This window comes from Solanum dulcamara, chromosome 8 (genome assembly GCF_947179165.1).
Source record: "Solanum dulcamara chromosome 8, daSolDulc1.2, whole genome shotgun sequence".
Lineage (NCBI taxonomy): Eukaryota > Viridiplantae > Streptophyta > Magnoliopsida > Solanales > Solanaceae > Solanum > Solanum dulcamara.
Window position 1 is genome coordinate 67,669,811 of NC_077244.1, and position 17,057 is coordinate 67,686,867.

The window sequence follows — 17,057 nt, forward strand, 5'->3', positions numbered from 1 at the left end:
TATCACATAAATTATCAGTACAAGTAATAAATGATTGGGAATTGAAGTAACATGGGATTCAACATATAAAGTTGCGGAAAATATGCAATGCATTTTGTTGTATGAGGGAAAACGGCTTCAACTGATTTTCATGACATCATAAGAATACCATTGTGAAATTGTGACATCACTGTAATAACTTAATAAAAGTTTTTTTTTCATCATCAACAACTATAACTAACACATGAAATACAATCTTACTGCTTCCTCCGTTTTTATTTATTTATCGTATTTATATTTGATATAAAGTTTTAAAAAAGTAAAAGAATTTTTTTGAATTTTATAATCTTATATGTAAAATTAATCAAAATAACATTTTATTTTAAGATCTTAAACATGTCATTTAAAAAATTAAAATTAAAAATTGTTAAAAAGGGGGGAAAATATTATTCTTTTTGAAATGGACTAAATAAAAAAGAGTAGGACAAATAAATTACTCCCTCCGTTCATTTTTACTTTCTGTGACTATCGGCAAGCTATATTGTGTAGTAAGTGTATGCTTTCTATGACTTTTGACTATTTTTTATGTAAATAAAACATATCTATATTTGTTGTATATGTTTGAAATTGAGCCGGTGCTGTCACTTTAGGAAAATCTCAGTTTGAATTCAATTCACTAATTCACGCATGCCCTGTAGCATTTCTTCATGTGCAGGAGAAATTTTCAAAAACTACGTGTTAATGCGATTATGAAAAAATAACAGTATTGAACAACAAAAATTACGATTCAGTGTTGGAAAGTACAAGTGTATTGAAATGAAAGAAAAATACATTCAGAAAGTAAATCAACAATACACTAGCTAACTTTTGCTAATGCAAAGATCCCAAATTTGTAAGTTGGGGGGGGGGGGGTTACAAATTGGCTTTAGGAGTAGTACGAAATATAAAACAGACATCTTAAAAACGAATTGTGCCTAATGAATAATAACGTCCATGACTTTATCGACCCAAACGATGATGTCCCATTCCTAATGGATGATGTCCTACACCTAGTGGATGATGTCCATGTAGCTGACCCAAATTAGGTCTATTAACCAAATGAGCCAAAGTTGTCATGGCTTGAGATTGCCCTGAAATTAGCCCTGCAGTTGAAGGATTTTGTGCCAAGATAATTGAGTAACCGTCATCAAAATTGTCCATGCCTTGTGCCACTAGCTGCCATACTAAACTCCCTCCCATTGTCCCTCCTGCTTTGGCAAAATTGAATACATTTCTGTAAACTAAACTCATGAATGTGTCTCTTGCATTTTGATTGAATCCTGGATCTTTGCTTGACTTTCCAAATTCAGCAAGTACCAATGGCTTCTTTAATATGGTTCTTGAATCTTCCCAATGACTTGTCATCCACCTTTGCATGAATGCTGCTTGTGCATCATCACTTTTTCCAGTCAACCTATTAATCAAAAATATTACGTGTTTATGTATACTGACAATTTATACCATAAGGTAAAAGAGATGCTTAGTAAATTTACCATTGGTCAGTGTATGCATGTATTGTGGCAAAATCAATCTCTTTAACAAGATGGCTACTGATGAAATCTGTTCCAACTTGAAAACCAGGATTAACATTCTTCTTTTCAGGCATTGAATCGCCATAAAATCCCTCCATTCCTATCTCCAACAAGTGCTTTTTGTCTAGTGATTTCACAAAACTTGCCATCTCTTGAACCCATCCCTGTAAAAATCACATCACATAATATAATTATTAAAAAAAACCATTTCAATTAAGTAGATAACATATGATAGATTTGTGTCTGTTTTTACTCACATGAACTGTTTTCCCAGAATAATCAGCATTGCAGCGAGGCTCATTCATAAGTTCCCATGCCATTATTGTTGAATCATCTCTATATGCTATTCCAGTCATGGTATTGACTCTTGTCACTATTTTCTTAACATGGTTCTTGTAATAATCTTTAAGAACTGGATGAGAATAAAAATCATCTTCACTGTTAATATTCAGAATTCCTGCATTTTTCGCCCATTGAGCATATTGACTTCTCCCTCCAAAATCTTTATAGTTGTTCACAAAGCTCAATATTAAACGTATCCCATACTTTCTTGCTTCTGAGATCACAAAATCCAACCCCTGTATCACATGGTGAAGAAAATATAAGCCTCTAATTCTTGAGAAACATAATTAAGTAAATTAAAAGTATGTCACGAGCTGGTCACATAGTTAAACATGATATCAGAATAGACAGAGGTTCTAGTAGGAATGACAGGGCAGAGGAGTGATGTAGGGCAAGAAATATTAAAAAGGATTTCCATATACTTAGTCCATTAAAGAGGAATTAGGCCCACGTGTGAGGGAAGTGTTGATCAGTCATAATTAAGCAAATAAAAAATGTGTTTTATCTAATAATTCAAACTTTTAGATGAGTTTGAATATCTAATATTTAAGCAATAGTAAACGACCTGTAAAACACGTTCATCGTAGACACCAGGAGAAATCTGCAATGCTGCATCGCCGCCATCGCTAAAAGCCCAAGTCCTGCATACAGAGAGGCTAGCAGCAGAGGCTTCCTTGAAAACCTCAGAGACTTTGTATCTCTCAGTTGGCTCAGCAGCGACATGCATCAGCCAATAAGAGTTGAAACCATTGAACAGAAAAGGCGATCCATTTAGTACAAAATGTGCACCTCTTGTTCTAACAAAATCTACATTTTTAGTATTTTCTATATTCCTAGCTTCTGTGATTATAGCTAGGAGGAGGAGGAGGCAGAGCAAGGCATAGAATGAGCAAATTGCTCTACTAAAAGAAGCCATTAATTAATTTGTTATAACAACGTAAAATGGGAAGGAAGATTTGAGTAGCCAAGGGGATGTTTGTAGAGTTATTTATAGTTACTTAGAGCTTACTAAAAATAGAAAAAAGAATGAAGTTGAAGTAATTAGGAGGATTTTCAGGATGGAAATCCAACAGTTGGTTAACTATTGGTAAAAATGAATTTCTTTAATTATCTTTGATTTCAAGATTTTGTGGAAAGCTGACAGAAGGTGAAAGTTCAGTTGGAAGGAAAAAAGGGAAACAAATATAGGGAATTATTAATAAGAAGAATAAAACATACTGTCTCAATTTATACGATACAATTTCCTTTTTAGTCCATCCCAAAAAAATTAACACATTGTCTTAATGTTCAATGACATTATCAACATTTTGATATGTTGGGTATTTGACAAAAAATCTACAAAGGGTACTCTTTTTAAGGATAAATTTGAAACATTGCAAAGTTTTTCTATATTTTTTAAACTCTACGCCCAGTACGGTCAGATAAATTGAGACGAATGGAGTATTTTAGAAAAGGGAAAAAGAGGTGCTATGAAATGTGGGTGATGTCTAATAAATGTGCTTCTCCATGTGCCTGGTTTTAATAAGTTTGATAAGTTCATTGGAGCTTGAATGTCCAATGGAAGGTTGAAGAGATCATAATTAAAGAACCTCTCCATTTATCCTGCACGATTTGAAGCCAAGAAATATGCTGAAATTATCATCTCATTATTTGGAGAGTTTAGGAGGACATTTATGTGAAGTTGGGACACGAGGCGCAATAACAGATCCAAAATTATCACTAAGAAGAATTTAAAATACAAAAAGAAAACACACGTGAAAGTCAAAGGAGTTAAACATCTACTAAACGTTAAAGATATAATTTTAAAAATAGAATAAATTAAGTATTGAGAACCTTACAAGTTAGAATCCATTAAGTTAAAGTTCTAGATCCGACTCATGGCTGAAGGAAATACATGAAGGGCATGAGCTAATTATGAAACCAACTTAAAGCCCCTTTTTAGCTTTTGGACGTGTTTGCCTACTGCTTACTTTAAGCCATAAAGTTCTTAAAGTCAGTCAAAAATGAAAAGTTAGGATTTCTAACTTTTTTTTTCCAAAGTGCTTAAAGTCATTTTCTTTGACCATGGAAATTACTTTTATATCCCTTGTATTTTAACTAAATTCTCAAACTATTTTTTTTTTATTCTTTTAACCCTAAAATTCACATCATAAGCACTTTTATCCAAACACTCAACTGCTTATTTATAAAAATAACTTTCAGCACTTCAAAGTTCTAAAAGCTCTTCATACATAAAAGTTACTTTTTTTAAGCCAATCCAAACGGGCTCATAGTTTGAAAATGATTAGTTAAGAAACAGAAGAAGTAGTTATCCTAACAGAATGATATCTCTATTCCCAGTAATGACTTTAGCTAAAAGGCACCCTTTTTTTCCAGTTCAGTTATTCACTTTAAATTTGTTGATCTTCCAAAAAAGAGTCTCTCTACTCCACATTTTGAGAACAAATTAAATTTCTAAAGAAGCTATCCCTATCCAAATCCTACATGAAGTTGGCATTGTCAAAAGAATCAAGACCGTTTAATTTGTTGTAAAGTAATGCACCTTTAGTCATTTCATTTGATACGAGAAGGATCCAGCATTTGAGGTTTATGTGTTCGGATAGGAATGGCAAACGGACAGTAGAGTCGAATATGGGCTATGGCAGGTTAAAAATGAATTGGATGAAAATAGATAAAATATCAGATCCATCTACATTGAATATGGATAAAAAATATATAAACCAACGAATAAATAGATATTCAGATTATATATTGCTTCTTATTACGTAAAAGAAATAAGTACTCATTCGTTTTATCTTTTTTAAGGTGCCTTTGGTATGAGGGAAAATCTTTTTGTCTCTTTTTGTAATATATAATCATATTCTTTAAAAAGTAATGAACCCCCTATTTATACTGTAGCTCTATCCCTGTAGAGAGATATAATCATCTCGAAGGCCACCAATCACCTCATATCGTAGCCCGCATGTAGTGATGTAGAAGTTGAATTTAATTTCTGTTACGAGTTTAATATGACGATTCGCAACGTCATCACACCACATAAGCACCATATAAGTGCCACATGGCACAAAATTATTCATGTGAAAGGCTTACATAGGAAAAAGGCTAGTTCTTAGTAGAATGTTCTAGAGAAATGTGAAAATTCAACCTTTAATTTAGTCACACGGTATTAAGTATAGTCATTACTAGTTTGAATAATTCAAATTGGCATCGCATAAGGTTCGATATGTTGGGGGAGGAAGCATTACAACTAAAGTTTGATATGATAATAAATAATGAAAATAAATTGGACACGAGAATTTTACGTGAAAACCCTTCAAACAGATAGAGGGGAAAAACCACGGGGTAAAAGGATTTTACTATGATAATGTGGGAGTACACAACCCTCAAATACAAGGAGAAAACAACAATTAACACTTCTCTCTTGTAAAAGGAACAATTTACTAAAGAGGACACTCAAGACTACAATATTTATCTTGGTGTATAACTCTTTTTGTGTTTTTACTCTTTTGGATTGTATTTTGTGGGATAATCTAAATGAGGGCAAGAGGCTCTCTATTTATAGGAAACTAGAAACGCGTAAAATTCACGTATTGCACCTCCCTTTTTGACTACGCGTTGAAAATGCGTTTGTTTCTTTTTTGACTACGTGTTCAAAACGCGTTTTGTAGTATTTGACTATCTTGCACGATAAGGGAAAGTGTTCCTTAAAAGTGATTTCTTAGTTTCCAATATGGCTCATCAAATTTTTAATGGTCTCTAATTAAGAAATGGTGGGATTTAGTTCGTCCTATCACACTTCTTGGTGGTAAGGATGGTGTTATAATTAAGGTACAAAAAAGTAAACCTTTCAAATGGGAAGCAGGTGATATAAAAACTTCTACTTTGTCAAACCGAGATTATCCTTGAATTGTTACCTTAAATAGTTTTCGGAGGGGCTTTCACAAAACTCTTACATGATACCCCTCTGTCCCATTTTAGTTATCATATTGCGTTTTTTAAAAGTCAATTTGATTAATTTTTAAAGTTAAATTATATTATTTTAACTCATTATTATAAAGTAAAAAATTAGATATTCAAAAACTATATGAAAAGTACTATAAGTTACAATGTTTTTCATATTGATATGATAAAAAAATATATCTTAAAATGTTAGTCAAAGTTCATATAGTTTGACTCTCAAAAATGAAACCATGACAATTAAAATAGGACGGAGGGAGTACTTGATAGTGAAGTATTCAGTAATAAAAAAGGTGAAAATATACTCAGAAATTATACATGTAAATAATATTAACAACGGAATAATTTCTTTTCACATGATTTGCATGTTTTGGGTGTTTGTCCCAACTTTTCTAGTATAATTGAGTTTTCCTTTTCCTAAAAGGAAAACACAAAGTTTCCATATATTTGGCTAGTCCTTTTTTTTTATAGGAAAATGTTTATGACTCTATAAATAGAGGCTCATTCCTTCTCAATGTAGTCCTAAGGGGCTTTAAGAGTTTTGTGGGGGGGAGAAACTGTGAGACACAATGAACCTCTTTTTATTCCGAGTGAATTGTGTGAGGTTATTTCTCTTGATATTTTGTACTCTCATATTTATAGTGGATTGTTCATCTCCTCTTGTGGATGTAGGTCGGTTGACTGAACCACGTTAAATGTTTGTGTCTCTTTTGGTATATTTCTCGTTTGTTTTCTTACTCATGGTCTTTCGAGGTTTGCGTTGTTAGCTTACACATGAAACCTAATTATTTTCGATCCCAACAGCATATACATTTAATTTGTTTAATTTTTTTACGATATATTCAAACCTAGTTATAGTTATTTATCCTAATAGCTTATTTAAACTATTTTGTTTTGAAAACAGTAAGTTTCTAAATGTTTAGTATTTTCCTAATTTTGGGTTTCCCACAATTATTTTCCTAATTTATTATTAATTGGATTTCCCACGAATGATCAGATTTCAATTATAAATATACCTGCGCTTTACACGAATTGCATTCAATCCCTTTTCCATTTTTTTTTGTTGTATAAATTGATCGTCATAAACCCCTCTTTCAAAACTCTCATACTATTCGCTCTTTGAAAAATATGGTGATGGATTTAGATGAGTTTTGTCCTACGGATTCAGAATTACTCACATTCCTTTTGAGGTTTATTGCTAAAGAACCATTGCGTGATGATGGTTTTATTACAGAGTGTGATGTTTACAAGCAAGAACCATGGCTAACTTATAGCTATGGTCGCCACTCATGTGGAGATATTACTAGTAGTTATCGATACTTTATTACACCAAATCATAAGAAAAGACGCAGAATGATTTGCAGGAGTGTGGGTGACAATATTGGCAAGTGGATGCAGAAATATGATTCCATTAATATTAATCGTGGACGAAAGAAGAGTCTGATTTATGATGATCGTAACAATATGTGCAAGTGGATCATGAAAGAATATGTGCTTTCTGAAACTCTTTTTAGAAAGTTCAACAAATCTGAGTATAGAGATTATGTTATTTGTGCCATAAGAAAGAAATCCGTCAAAAAGAATCTCAAAACTATCGACTCTCATGTGGTGGACGATAAAGAGGTATATTTTGTTGTTGAAGAAGATTTGATGCAGACGATGTTCAATTTTGTTAAAGAACCAATATTGGTGGAATCTATGATCACAGACTTTGACAAGTTGATGTTAGAAAATTATGATCCTGAAACATTAATGGATATATCCGCGGTGTTAGAGAAGAACCAGACACAACAGGAGACAAAAGTAGAAGAATGTAGCTTGGTTGCTGATATTGTCGAAGCCATGTTAGAATTACAAGTCGATAGATAGGTCTTTGAATCAAGTGTGTTTACTTCAAAAATTATTTCTAGCAAGCCATTTTGGGATTTACATATTTTTTTTTGCAATGGAGGTTTTTACATTTCTATTTTTTTTTCCAATTGTGAATGGTTAAAATTTCTTACGCTGTCATTTATATAACTTTAAGTTCTTCCTTATATACTAGTTTAATAAATGACTTTCCATCTGAGAAATACATTCCCGATGTAAATAATGTTCGAGGAATATAGAATATGTAATGTCAAAGAGAATAAACAATCTAGCTTGTCCAAATAATTACAACATAATTTTGTGAGAGATGTTTCAAATAGATTGTAAGCTAATTATATGCTCTACTAACGTAAGAGGAGTTGGGATTACAACTTGAGAAAGACAAAATTAACGTTCATCAACAAATCTTCTTCCAATAACAAACGTGTAGAATACAATAACAATTACGATTCAATCCTAAACAATTGAAATAACAAGTGCGATGACAAGACACATTCAGAAAGAATATCAACCATACACTAGCTAATTTCTGCTAATGCGAAAATTCCAAATTTGTAAGTTGAGTTACAAATTGGCCATAGGAGAAGTACTCCGAAATATAAAACATACACCTTAAAAAACAAATTGTACCTAATGAATGATGATGTTCATGACCTCATCGATCCTTCAACGATGATGTCCTACACCTAGTGGATGATGTCCATGTAGCTGACCCAAATTAGGTCTATTAACCAAATGAGCCAAAGTTGTCATGGCATGAGATTGCCCTGAAATTAGCCCTGCAGTTGAAGGATTTTGTGCCAAGATAATTGAGTAACCGTCATCAAAATTGTCCATGCCTTGTGCCACTAGCTGCCATACTAAACTCCCTCCCATTGTCCCTCCTGCTTTGGCAAAATTGAATACATTTCTGTAAACTAAACTCATGAATGTGTCTCTTGCATTTTGATTGAATCCTGGATCTTTGCTTGACTTTCCAAATTCAGCAAGTACCAATGGCTTCTTTAATATGGTTCTTGAATCTTCCCAATGACTTGTCATCCACCATTGCATGAATGCTGCTTGTGCATCATCACTTTTTCCAGTCAACAACCTATTAATCAAAAATATTACGTGTTTATGTATACTGACAATTTATACCATAAGGTAAAAGAGATGCTTAGTAAATTTACCATTGGTCAGTGTATGCATGTATTGTGGCAAAATCAATCTCTTTAACAAGATGGCTACTGATGAAATCTGTTCCAACTTGAAAACCAGGATTAACATTCTTCTTTTCAGGCATTGAATCGCCATAAAATCCTTCCATTCCTATCTCCAACAAGTGCTTTTTGTCTAGTGATTTCACAAAACTTGCCATCTCTTGAACCCATCCCTGTAAAAATCACATCACATAATATAATTATTAAAAAAACACATTACAATTAAGTAGATAACATATGATAGATTTGTGTCTGTTTTTACTCACATGAACTGTTTTCCCAGAATAATCAGCATTGCAGCGAGGCTCATTCATAAGTTCCCATGCCATTATTGTTGAATCATCTCTATATGCTATTCCATTCATGGTATTGACTCTTGTCACTATTTTCTTAACATGGTTCTTGTAATAATCTTTGAGAACTGGATGAGTATAAAAATCATCTTCACTGTTAATATTCAGAATTCCTGCATTTTTCGCCCATTGAGCATATTGACTTCTCCCTCCAAAATCTTTATAGTTGTTCACAAAGCTCAATATTAAACGTATCCCATACTTTCGTGCTTCTGAGATCACAAAATCCAACCCCTGTATCACAAAGAATCGATTCATGTTAATTAAAGTCCATATATATGCTACATAGTAAAGAAAACAAGAAACATATAATAAGCTTCTAATTCTTGAGACATAATTAAGTATATAAAAAGTTTGCTATGAGCTTGTCAGACAGTTTGACATGATATCAGAATACTTATAACCTGTTGAAAAGAGAATCAGGCCTAAACATGAGAGACATGTTGAGAAATAATTAAGGAAACAAAAAGCTTGTTCTGTCAAATAGTTATAACTTTGAAAATGATCTGATCACACACTTCAACAGTACTAATAAACAACCTGAAAAGCACGTTCATCGTAGACACCAGGAGAAATCTGCAATGCTGCATCGCCTCCATCGCTAAAAGCCCAAGTCCTGCATACAGAGAGGCTAGCAGCAGAGGCTTCCTTGAAAACTTCAGAGACTTTGTACCTCTCAGTTGGCTCAGCAGCAACATGCATCAGCCAATAAGAGTTGAAACCATTGAACAGAAAAGGTGCTCCATTTAGTACAAAATGTGCACCTCTTGTTCTAACAAAATCTACATTATTAGTATTTTCTATATTCCTAGCTTCTGTGATTATAGCTAGGAGGAGGAGGAAGCAGAGCAAGGCAAAGAATGAGCAAATTGCTCTACTAAAAGAAGCCATTAATTAATTTGTTAGAACAATGTATATAGTTTCTAAAATGGAAAGGAGGATGTGGGTAGCCAGGGGGATGTTTGTTGAGTTATTTATAGTTACTTAGAGCTTACTAAAAATAGAAAAAGGAATGGAATTGAAGTAATTAGGAGGATTTTCAGGATTGATATCCAATAGTTGGTTTTACTAAATTTGGCAAAAACAAATTCATTTATTTTTGGTTTCAAGGTTTAGTGGAAAGCTGACAGAAGGTGAAAGTTCAGTTGGAGGAAAAGGGAAAAGAGAAATATGGGGAAGTGATAAGAAAAATTAAAGAATTTAAAAAAGAAAACAGAGATGTTATGAAATGTGAATGATGTCTTACAAATGTGCTAGCTTCTCCATGTGCCTGGTTCTAATAACTTTGACAAGTTCATTGGAACTTGTGTGTCCAATGGAAGGTTGAAGAGATTATAATTAAAGAACTACATTTATCCTGCATGATTTCAAGCTAAGAAATGCTAAAATGATCAGCTAAGAGTTTTAGGATTCAAAATATAGAGATTGAAATGATTATAAACAAGAAGAATTAAGTCAAGGGGTCGGATTCAATATCTCCTATATACTTTTGTAGGTTCAGACAATATCCAATTATTTTGATCTGGATAAACAATACCATACGTTGATCCCTGCATATTGATCATTCACAGAAACGTGTATTTTATTCTTTTATATATAATTATTTTTTCAGAGTTTTATTTTATTTGTATTATTTTACAACGTCCACATGCATGCTACAAAACTCGACATACAAGTGACTAGTATATTTAAAAAATAAATTTAGCCATATATGTATACTATAATATAATTTTTTGGCGAAAAAAATTCGAATGAACTCCTATAACCCCTGCTAGCTTCGATCAAATGTAGTGTTTCGCCACCTATTTCATTCCAAAATTTCAATAAATATTAGATATGAATCAATTATTTTAAAAATACAACGAGTTTAGTATTTACGAAACTTAAATTAAAGTTTGGCCCGGGCCCATCAAGTCAAATATCGTGAATCTGCCTCAAGTTGATAGGGAAAAAAGGAAGGGCATGAGGTAATTAGGAAGTTGATAGATGTGGTGAATAGTTTGAAATGGTTAGTTATAATAAAGAGAAGTGGATATCCTAACTGAATACGCCATAAAATATGCATGAGAGAAGCAACATAAAGACTATGGAAATGGCTTATGCATGCATTCCATGTGGCTACTTTGCTCTACTTGGCATCAGCTTCTACGTATTATACGTTGTAGTAATAAATAATGTTGTTCAGTTATCTCAACTTCCACTTGTAAATAACAAGTTGCGTTGCTTAACGAAGGAATATGCACAAAAATATCACTATATTTAGTGGTGGAGTCAGAATTTTTACTAAAAAGAGAATTCAACAATTATTTCTACATATCAGAGTTGGACCCACATGTATGGGTGGGGGTGTAAGTGCACCCGTTAACTTCGAAAAAAATCATGTATATACATGTGTGTGTATATATATATATATATCTTAAGAAACTGACAGAAACTCGGATATAATTTTTGATGCACCCATAGAGAGCATAAAATTATACTTGGGCCATTGGTATAAGCCAAAGAACCCGCCCGCGCGATTGGAGATCGATCCTGGTTAGAACCCCATTTCATTGTCGAACTCATGATCATCCAATACAACAAACCAACTTTAGCCATTGAGTTATCACACTCAATTGTTTTAAGAAAGTTAAAGTCTAGATATTACCTTAAAGACTTAAACTCATATCAGGTTAGAGCTCATATTTGATCTGTAGATTTGTATTTAATATTTTCAGTATTGTTCAAGTCATAAGTGACCAATCGAATACGACATAATCCGTTAATCATTATTGAAAGTTTCGTTAATGCCTAAATTAAGATAATATTAACGTACCCGGAGTCTTCAAATCCTGGGTTTCAATATCTCCTATAATGCTATTAGAATCAGAAGAGTTGAAACTAAAATTAAACTTGAGAAAAATGAGAAGCTCATCAAGAAACAACGTACTAATTAAATAGAAATTTTCCAGTTAACTTGTCATATAGCAATTCCTTATTTATTCAATATCTGAAATTTGAAAATGAAGATGAAATCCAACAACACAAGTTTTCTTTTCTCTTTTAATTTGGCTAAGATTTCGATTCTACGTCATTGGTAGTTATTAAATGGAAGTAAAATGGACAACTTTGCAGAAAGTCTGCTGTATTATTTGATAAGTGATATCATATACTCCTTCTGTTTCAATTTGTTTGTAGTATTGTTTTCCTTTTTATCCTGTTTTAAAAATAATATTTCTTTACTTTTTTTTACAATTCTTTAATTATAACTTTCTACATGACATGTTTAAGAACACAAGATTAGAGGGCAATTTTAATACATTGCATATATCATAAGATTTTAAAAAATCTTTATTTTCTTAAACTCCATATCAAATTAAACCAACAAACAAATTGAAATGGAGAGATCAATACCAATGATCATCTCATAATCTGTTGGGTTTAATGGATAGGTTAAATGGGAAATGGAGGGAAAAGAAGTGGAGGAAAAAATGATTTGTTCTCTCTTGTTTTATGAAATAAGCATTTGTTCCACATAGGTGCTGGAAAGAAAAAGTCTCCTACTTAAAAGTAGAAGCACTCCTTCATGTTTCTAAAGGGTCAAGAAGAGGGTCACCCCTCGCGCTGTCGTCGTCGTTGCTCGCTCGGCTACGGATTTGATTGATAATCTTTTTGGACCAAATTTCCTTTAATTTTTTAATTAATTAATATTATTTATTTATTTAATTAATTAATTGAAAATCCTGACCCGTGACCCGATCCATTTCTTTCTTTTCCGGATTAATTTAAAATATTTTCCTCCGTTTTTTCAAAGGTTGCAACCTTGTCTGAAAAGTTGCAAACCTTTTTTCAACAGGCAAATCTTTTCCCAATAGGTACCTTTTCAAAAAATTGCTGCAAACATGCTATATATATCTGTTAATCCTCAGAATTGTTCCTTACGAAAAATTTCTGTTAGACATCTTCTTCTTCTTCTTTTCTGTACTTCTTAAAACTCGTGTGATATACTGCCTTCAAGTGGTTCACAGTCACCATAATTTGTTGTACCGCTATTCTGGTGAGTAAATCGTTCTATCATGGGAGGAAAGATTTCAAAACCTTAAGTACATTGAGGGGAATAATTTTCTTAAGGACACACTGTGCATTTAATGGGCTCGATTTCTTTTTCTTACATATTTTTCAGACACTATTCGTACTTTCAGTTTTTGTTCTGATTCTGCCTTTTATTTCAGAATTATTGTTACTATTTCATAATTATTTTTCAATACAATTTACTAGCATAATCAATGATAAAAAACGCAAACGAGCAAAAAATCATTTAATATTAGTGACATCTCTCATTAATCCAGCTGACGTTTTAATTAGCACAACCTACTATACTTTATTTTTGGCTCCAAAATTGTAAAAGTTTACGGATAACAGTCGAATCTCTTTATAGCGATTATCATCGGGCCATTTGGTTTCGTAATCCGTTACAAATTTATTTTTATTTTTATATTCTTTTTATAAGAGAATTGAAAATATTATTTTTTTTATTCAATTTATAAGTGATCATAAAAGATTATTTTCTTATTATCCTTTATAAAATAATATTTCACTATAATAGCTAAGCTTTCTTTTGAACCAATTTTCATGTTATGTGTTATATTATATATTCTTAATTATATAACAACATTTCTTTATAGTTTCCAAAAAAAAAAAAACGCAAACAAAGAACACTGTAATATATAACTTTGACAATGTCAATCCTTTATATAACAATATTTCACTATTAAATTACTATATTCAATTCAATGTCTAACATTCCAGCAGCAAACTAATTAGAGTGTTCTAAATTAGATGTCTCTTTTGAGCCTAGTTTGCATATTGCTTGGAAAAAGAAAAGTTCACGGAACTAATTCTTTTTCTCCATGATGCTAAAATGATAATATATATATTATATTTCACAAGTTTTTTTTTTATATAAAAGGATTGAAATATATACTTTACTTCCTCTTTTTCAATTTGTTTGATTTTTAGTTGACATGAGTTTAAGAAAATAAAATAAAAATTTGAATTTCATGGATAGTAGCCTTAAATTAAAGATACTTATAATGTATGAAAAGGTCTTTTAATCTTGTGATCTTCTAAAGATGTTGCGTGAAAAGTTATAATTAAAGAATTGTTAAAAATGAAATATATATTATTTTTTAAAGAGATTAAAAAAAAAGAGGACCTAATTATTTGAAGGTTAAATATAGCTTAGCCAACTATTATAAAGACACGTTTCATAATTTACCAATAACCAAGGGACCAAAAAGTCCCTATTTAAAAAAAACCAAAACTGAAAAATAAATGCACCATCCAAGCATCTCTGATCATGGAACTAATAAAGCATACTTATTTTCTTCCATGCTCTCTAATGTGTATGTATAATAACTTCTAAAGTCGAACCAAATGAGCCAAAGCTGTCATGGCATGAGATTGTCCTGTAATAATTCCAGCAGTGGATGGATTTTTTCCCAATTCAATACAATAACCATCGTCATAATTCTCCATTCCTTGTGCAACGAGCTGCCATATTAAGCTTCCTCCCATCGTTCCTCCATCTTTTGCGAAACTATAGATGTTTCTGTATACACTGCTCATAAATGTATCGCGTATATTTTGATTGTATCCTGGATCTTTACTTGACTTGCCAAATTCAGCTAGAACCAATGGTTTTTTAAGTATGTTTTTTGCGTCTTGCCAATGACTTATCATCCATCTTTGCATGAATATCATTTGAACATCATCACTTTGACCAGATAACCTATAATTCACCATTTAAAAAAAAAAACAGTTAAGGATAGCTAGTAGATTATGTCACTATATAACATGTGGGTGATGTATTTATATAAAAAGTAACGCTATATGTGATACTTGAAAAGTCAGAACAAATATAACTTTTTGATGTATAATACTATGTCCGCTATAGATTTATTTATCAGTATCTTTCTTGATTTTAGTGATAGTAGTTGGTTTTGTTGCATTTTAATTTTATTAATAGAAGCATATGAATTATTATGAAGAATGAATAGCATAATATATATACCATTGATCAGTGTATGCATGAATAGTGGCAAAATCGATCTCTTTGATTAAATGGTTACTAATAAAGTCTGTCCCAACTTGGAAACCAGGGTTAACTGACTTCCTATCCGGCATTGAATCACCATAAAATCCCTCCATTCCTATTTCCAGCAAGTGTTTGTTATCAAGTGATTTCACAAAACTTGCCATTTCTTGAATCCACGTCTGCAGTAATATCAAGAAGAACCCAAATATAAACAAATAATTAACCATCAATTATGCAAATTTATTAAATTTAAAAAATTTTGATTGAGAATAGACTCTCTCTTTAATTTAGGTTTGATTTCTCAAATGATCAATCGATCGACTACTTTAATATTTATTATCTTAGAAAGTCACTTCTTTCTTAATTCCAAATTTCTTTAAAAAAAAGGTACTTTTTGAAATAATAACTAGTTATTAGTTGATCGAGTGATAATTTGAGAAATCAACTCCTTTTAATTTAGGCTTACGTACGTTAACAGTATTTCCAGAATAATCAGCTTGGTTGCGGGGCTCATTCATGAGTTCCCATGCCATGATAGTTGAATCATCTTTATAAGCCATTCCAGTAATGGTATTGAACCTTGTAACAACTTTCTGCATTAACAATAATTGTACTTAATAATGAAAAGTTAACATCAGTCTAATTAAATTAATGAGTGCTAGGTTTTTGTTACCTTAATGTGATTCTTGTAATAATCTTTAATAATATAATTAGTGTAGAAATCATCTTCCCCATTTATTTGAGCTCCCACATTTCGTGCCCATTGAGCATATTGAGCTTTCCCTCCAAAGTCGTTGTAATTGTTTACAAAGCTCAAGATTAAGCTAAGTCCATACTTCTTAGCCTCTGCTATAACAAAATCCAAACCCTATATTCCACAAAATGCACTTGTTAAATAATGGCATATGTACATTTCACATAGTATTAGTATTCGAAAAGAAAATGTTAGTAGTACTCCTATGACTTTTTCGACTCTGTATACGAAATTTAAAAAAGAAAGAAGTTAAAAGTATCTTTAATTAAAAGTACTTTCGATATGTGGCTTTAAAAGCATATGTCATTAAGAATAACATTACAAGTTGAAAAGTTAAAAAGAGTTTTCAAATATAGAAAGGTGACAAATAAAAAAATGAAACAAATAAAGTACGTACCTGAAAAACACGTTCATCATAAACACCAGGTGAAATTTGTAGTGCTCTATCGCCTCCATCACTAAAAGCCCAAGTACGACATACTGAGAGCCCTGCAGAAGATGCTTCACGGAGGACCTCAGTGACCTTGTACCTCTCACTAGGCTCAGCAGCAACATGCATTAGCCAGTAGGAGTTGAAACCATTGAATAAAAAAGGTGATCCATTGAGTTCAAAATGTGCACCATTGACTCTAACAAACCCTTCATTCGCATTATTATCAAGTAAAACCCTAGCTTCACATGCAAAAGCTAAGGACAAAAGAAAAAGCACAAAAATACAACTAATTATTCTTTGAAAAGAAGCCATTAATATTATTTTGATTGAGAAATGTATGTATATATGTTGTTTGTGTATTGGTCACTTGTTGGGACCAATATTTATAGTGATTGGAGTATAAGGAAACTTGCTAAAAATAGTAATATTTGATAGAAAGGTGGTGGTTTACTAAATTTGGATGGAATATATTTTATGAAAGCTAAAGAGAACTTTATGGGAAGTTGATAGAAGATAAGGTT

General features: G+C 32.0%; 5 protein-coding genes across 5 annotated transcripts; 1 reads left to right on the forward strand and 4 right to left on the reverse strand.

Annotated features, from left to right (window-relative positions):
• Positions 1 to 978: 978 nt before the first annotated feature.
• LOC129900103 (mannan endo-1,4-beta-mannosidase 5-like) lies at positions 979 to 2,808 on the reverse strand. Its single transcript, XM_055975062.1, has 4 exons — positions 2,458 to 2,808; positions 1,808 to 2,128; positions 1,512 to 1,714; positions 979 to 1,432 (listed from the first exon to the last, which is right to left on the reverse strand). The coding sequence occupies exons 1-4, from the start codon at positions 2,806 to 2,808 to the stop codon at positions 979 to 981; spliced, it is 1,329 nt and encodes a 442-aa protein (XP_055831037.1).
• A 4,169-nt stretch (positions 2,809 to 6,977) lies between these two features.
• LOC129900104 (NAC domain-containing protein 1-like) lies at positions 6,978 to 7,718 on the forward strand. Its single transcript, XM_055975063.1, has one exon. It carries the CDS (start codon positions 6,978 to 6,980, stop codon positions 7,716 to 7,718), a length of 741 nt encoding a protein of 246 aa, XP_055831038.1.
• A 1,120-nt stretch (positions 7,719 to 8,838) lies between these two features.
• On the reverse strand, positions 8,839 to 9,531 carry LOC129900105 (mannan endo-1,4-beta-mannosidase 5-like). Its single transcript, XM_055975064.1, has 2 exons — positions 9,187 to 9,531; positions 8,839 to 9,093 (listed from the first exon to the last, which is right to left on the reverse strand). The coding sequence occupies exons 1-2, from the start codon at positions 9,529 to 9,531 to the stop codon at positions 8,887 to 8,889; spliced, it is 552 nt and encodes a 183-aa protein (XP_055831039.1). The 3' UTR covers positions 8,839 to 8,886.
• A 161-nt stretch (positions 9,532 to 9,692) lies between these two features.
• LOC129900106 (mannan endo-1,4-beta-mannosidase 5-like) lies at positions 9,693 to 10,189 on the reverse strand. Its single transcript, XM_055975065.1, has 2 exons — positions 9,814 to 10,189; positions 9,693 to 9,698 (listed from the first exon to the last, which is right to left on the reverse strand). The coding sequence occupies exons 1-2, from the start codon at positions 10,162 to 10,164 to the stop codon at positions 9,693 to 9,695; spliced, it is 357 nt and encodes a 118-aa protein (XP_055831040.1). The 5' UTR covers positions 10,165 to 10,189.
• A 4,418-nt stretch (positions 10,190 to 14,607) lies between these two features.
• Positions 14,608 to 16,849, reverse strand: LOC129901433 (mannan endo-1,4-beta-mannosidase 5). The gene is made up of 5 exons (XM_055976603.1): positions 16,501 to 16,849; positions 16,023 to 16,217; positions 15,820 to 15,942; positions 15,326 to 15,528; positions 14,608 to 15,043 (listed from the first exon to the last, which is right to left on the reverse strand). Exons 1-5 carry the CDS (start codon positions 16,846 to 16,848, stop codon positions 14,674 to 14,676), a joined length of 1,239 nt encoding a protein of 412 aa, XP_055832578.1. The 5' UTR covers position 16,849; the 3' UTR covers positions 14,608 to 14,673.
• Positions 16,850 to 17,057: the final 208 nt, after the last annotated feature.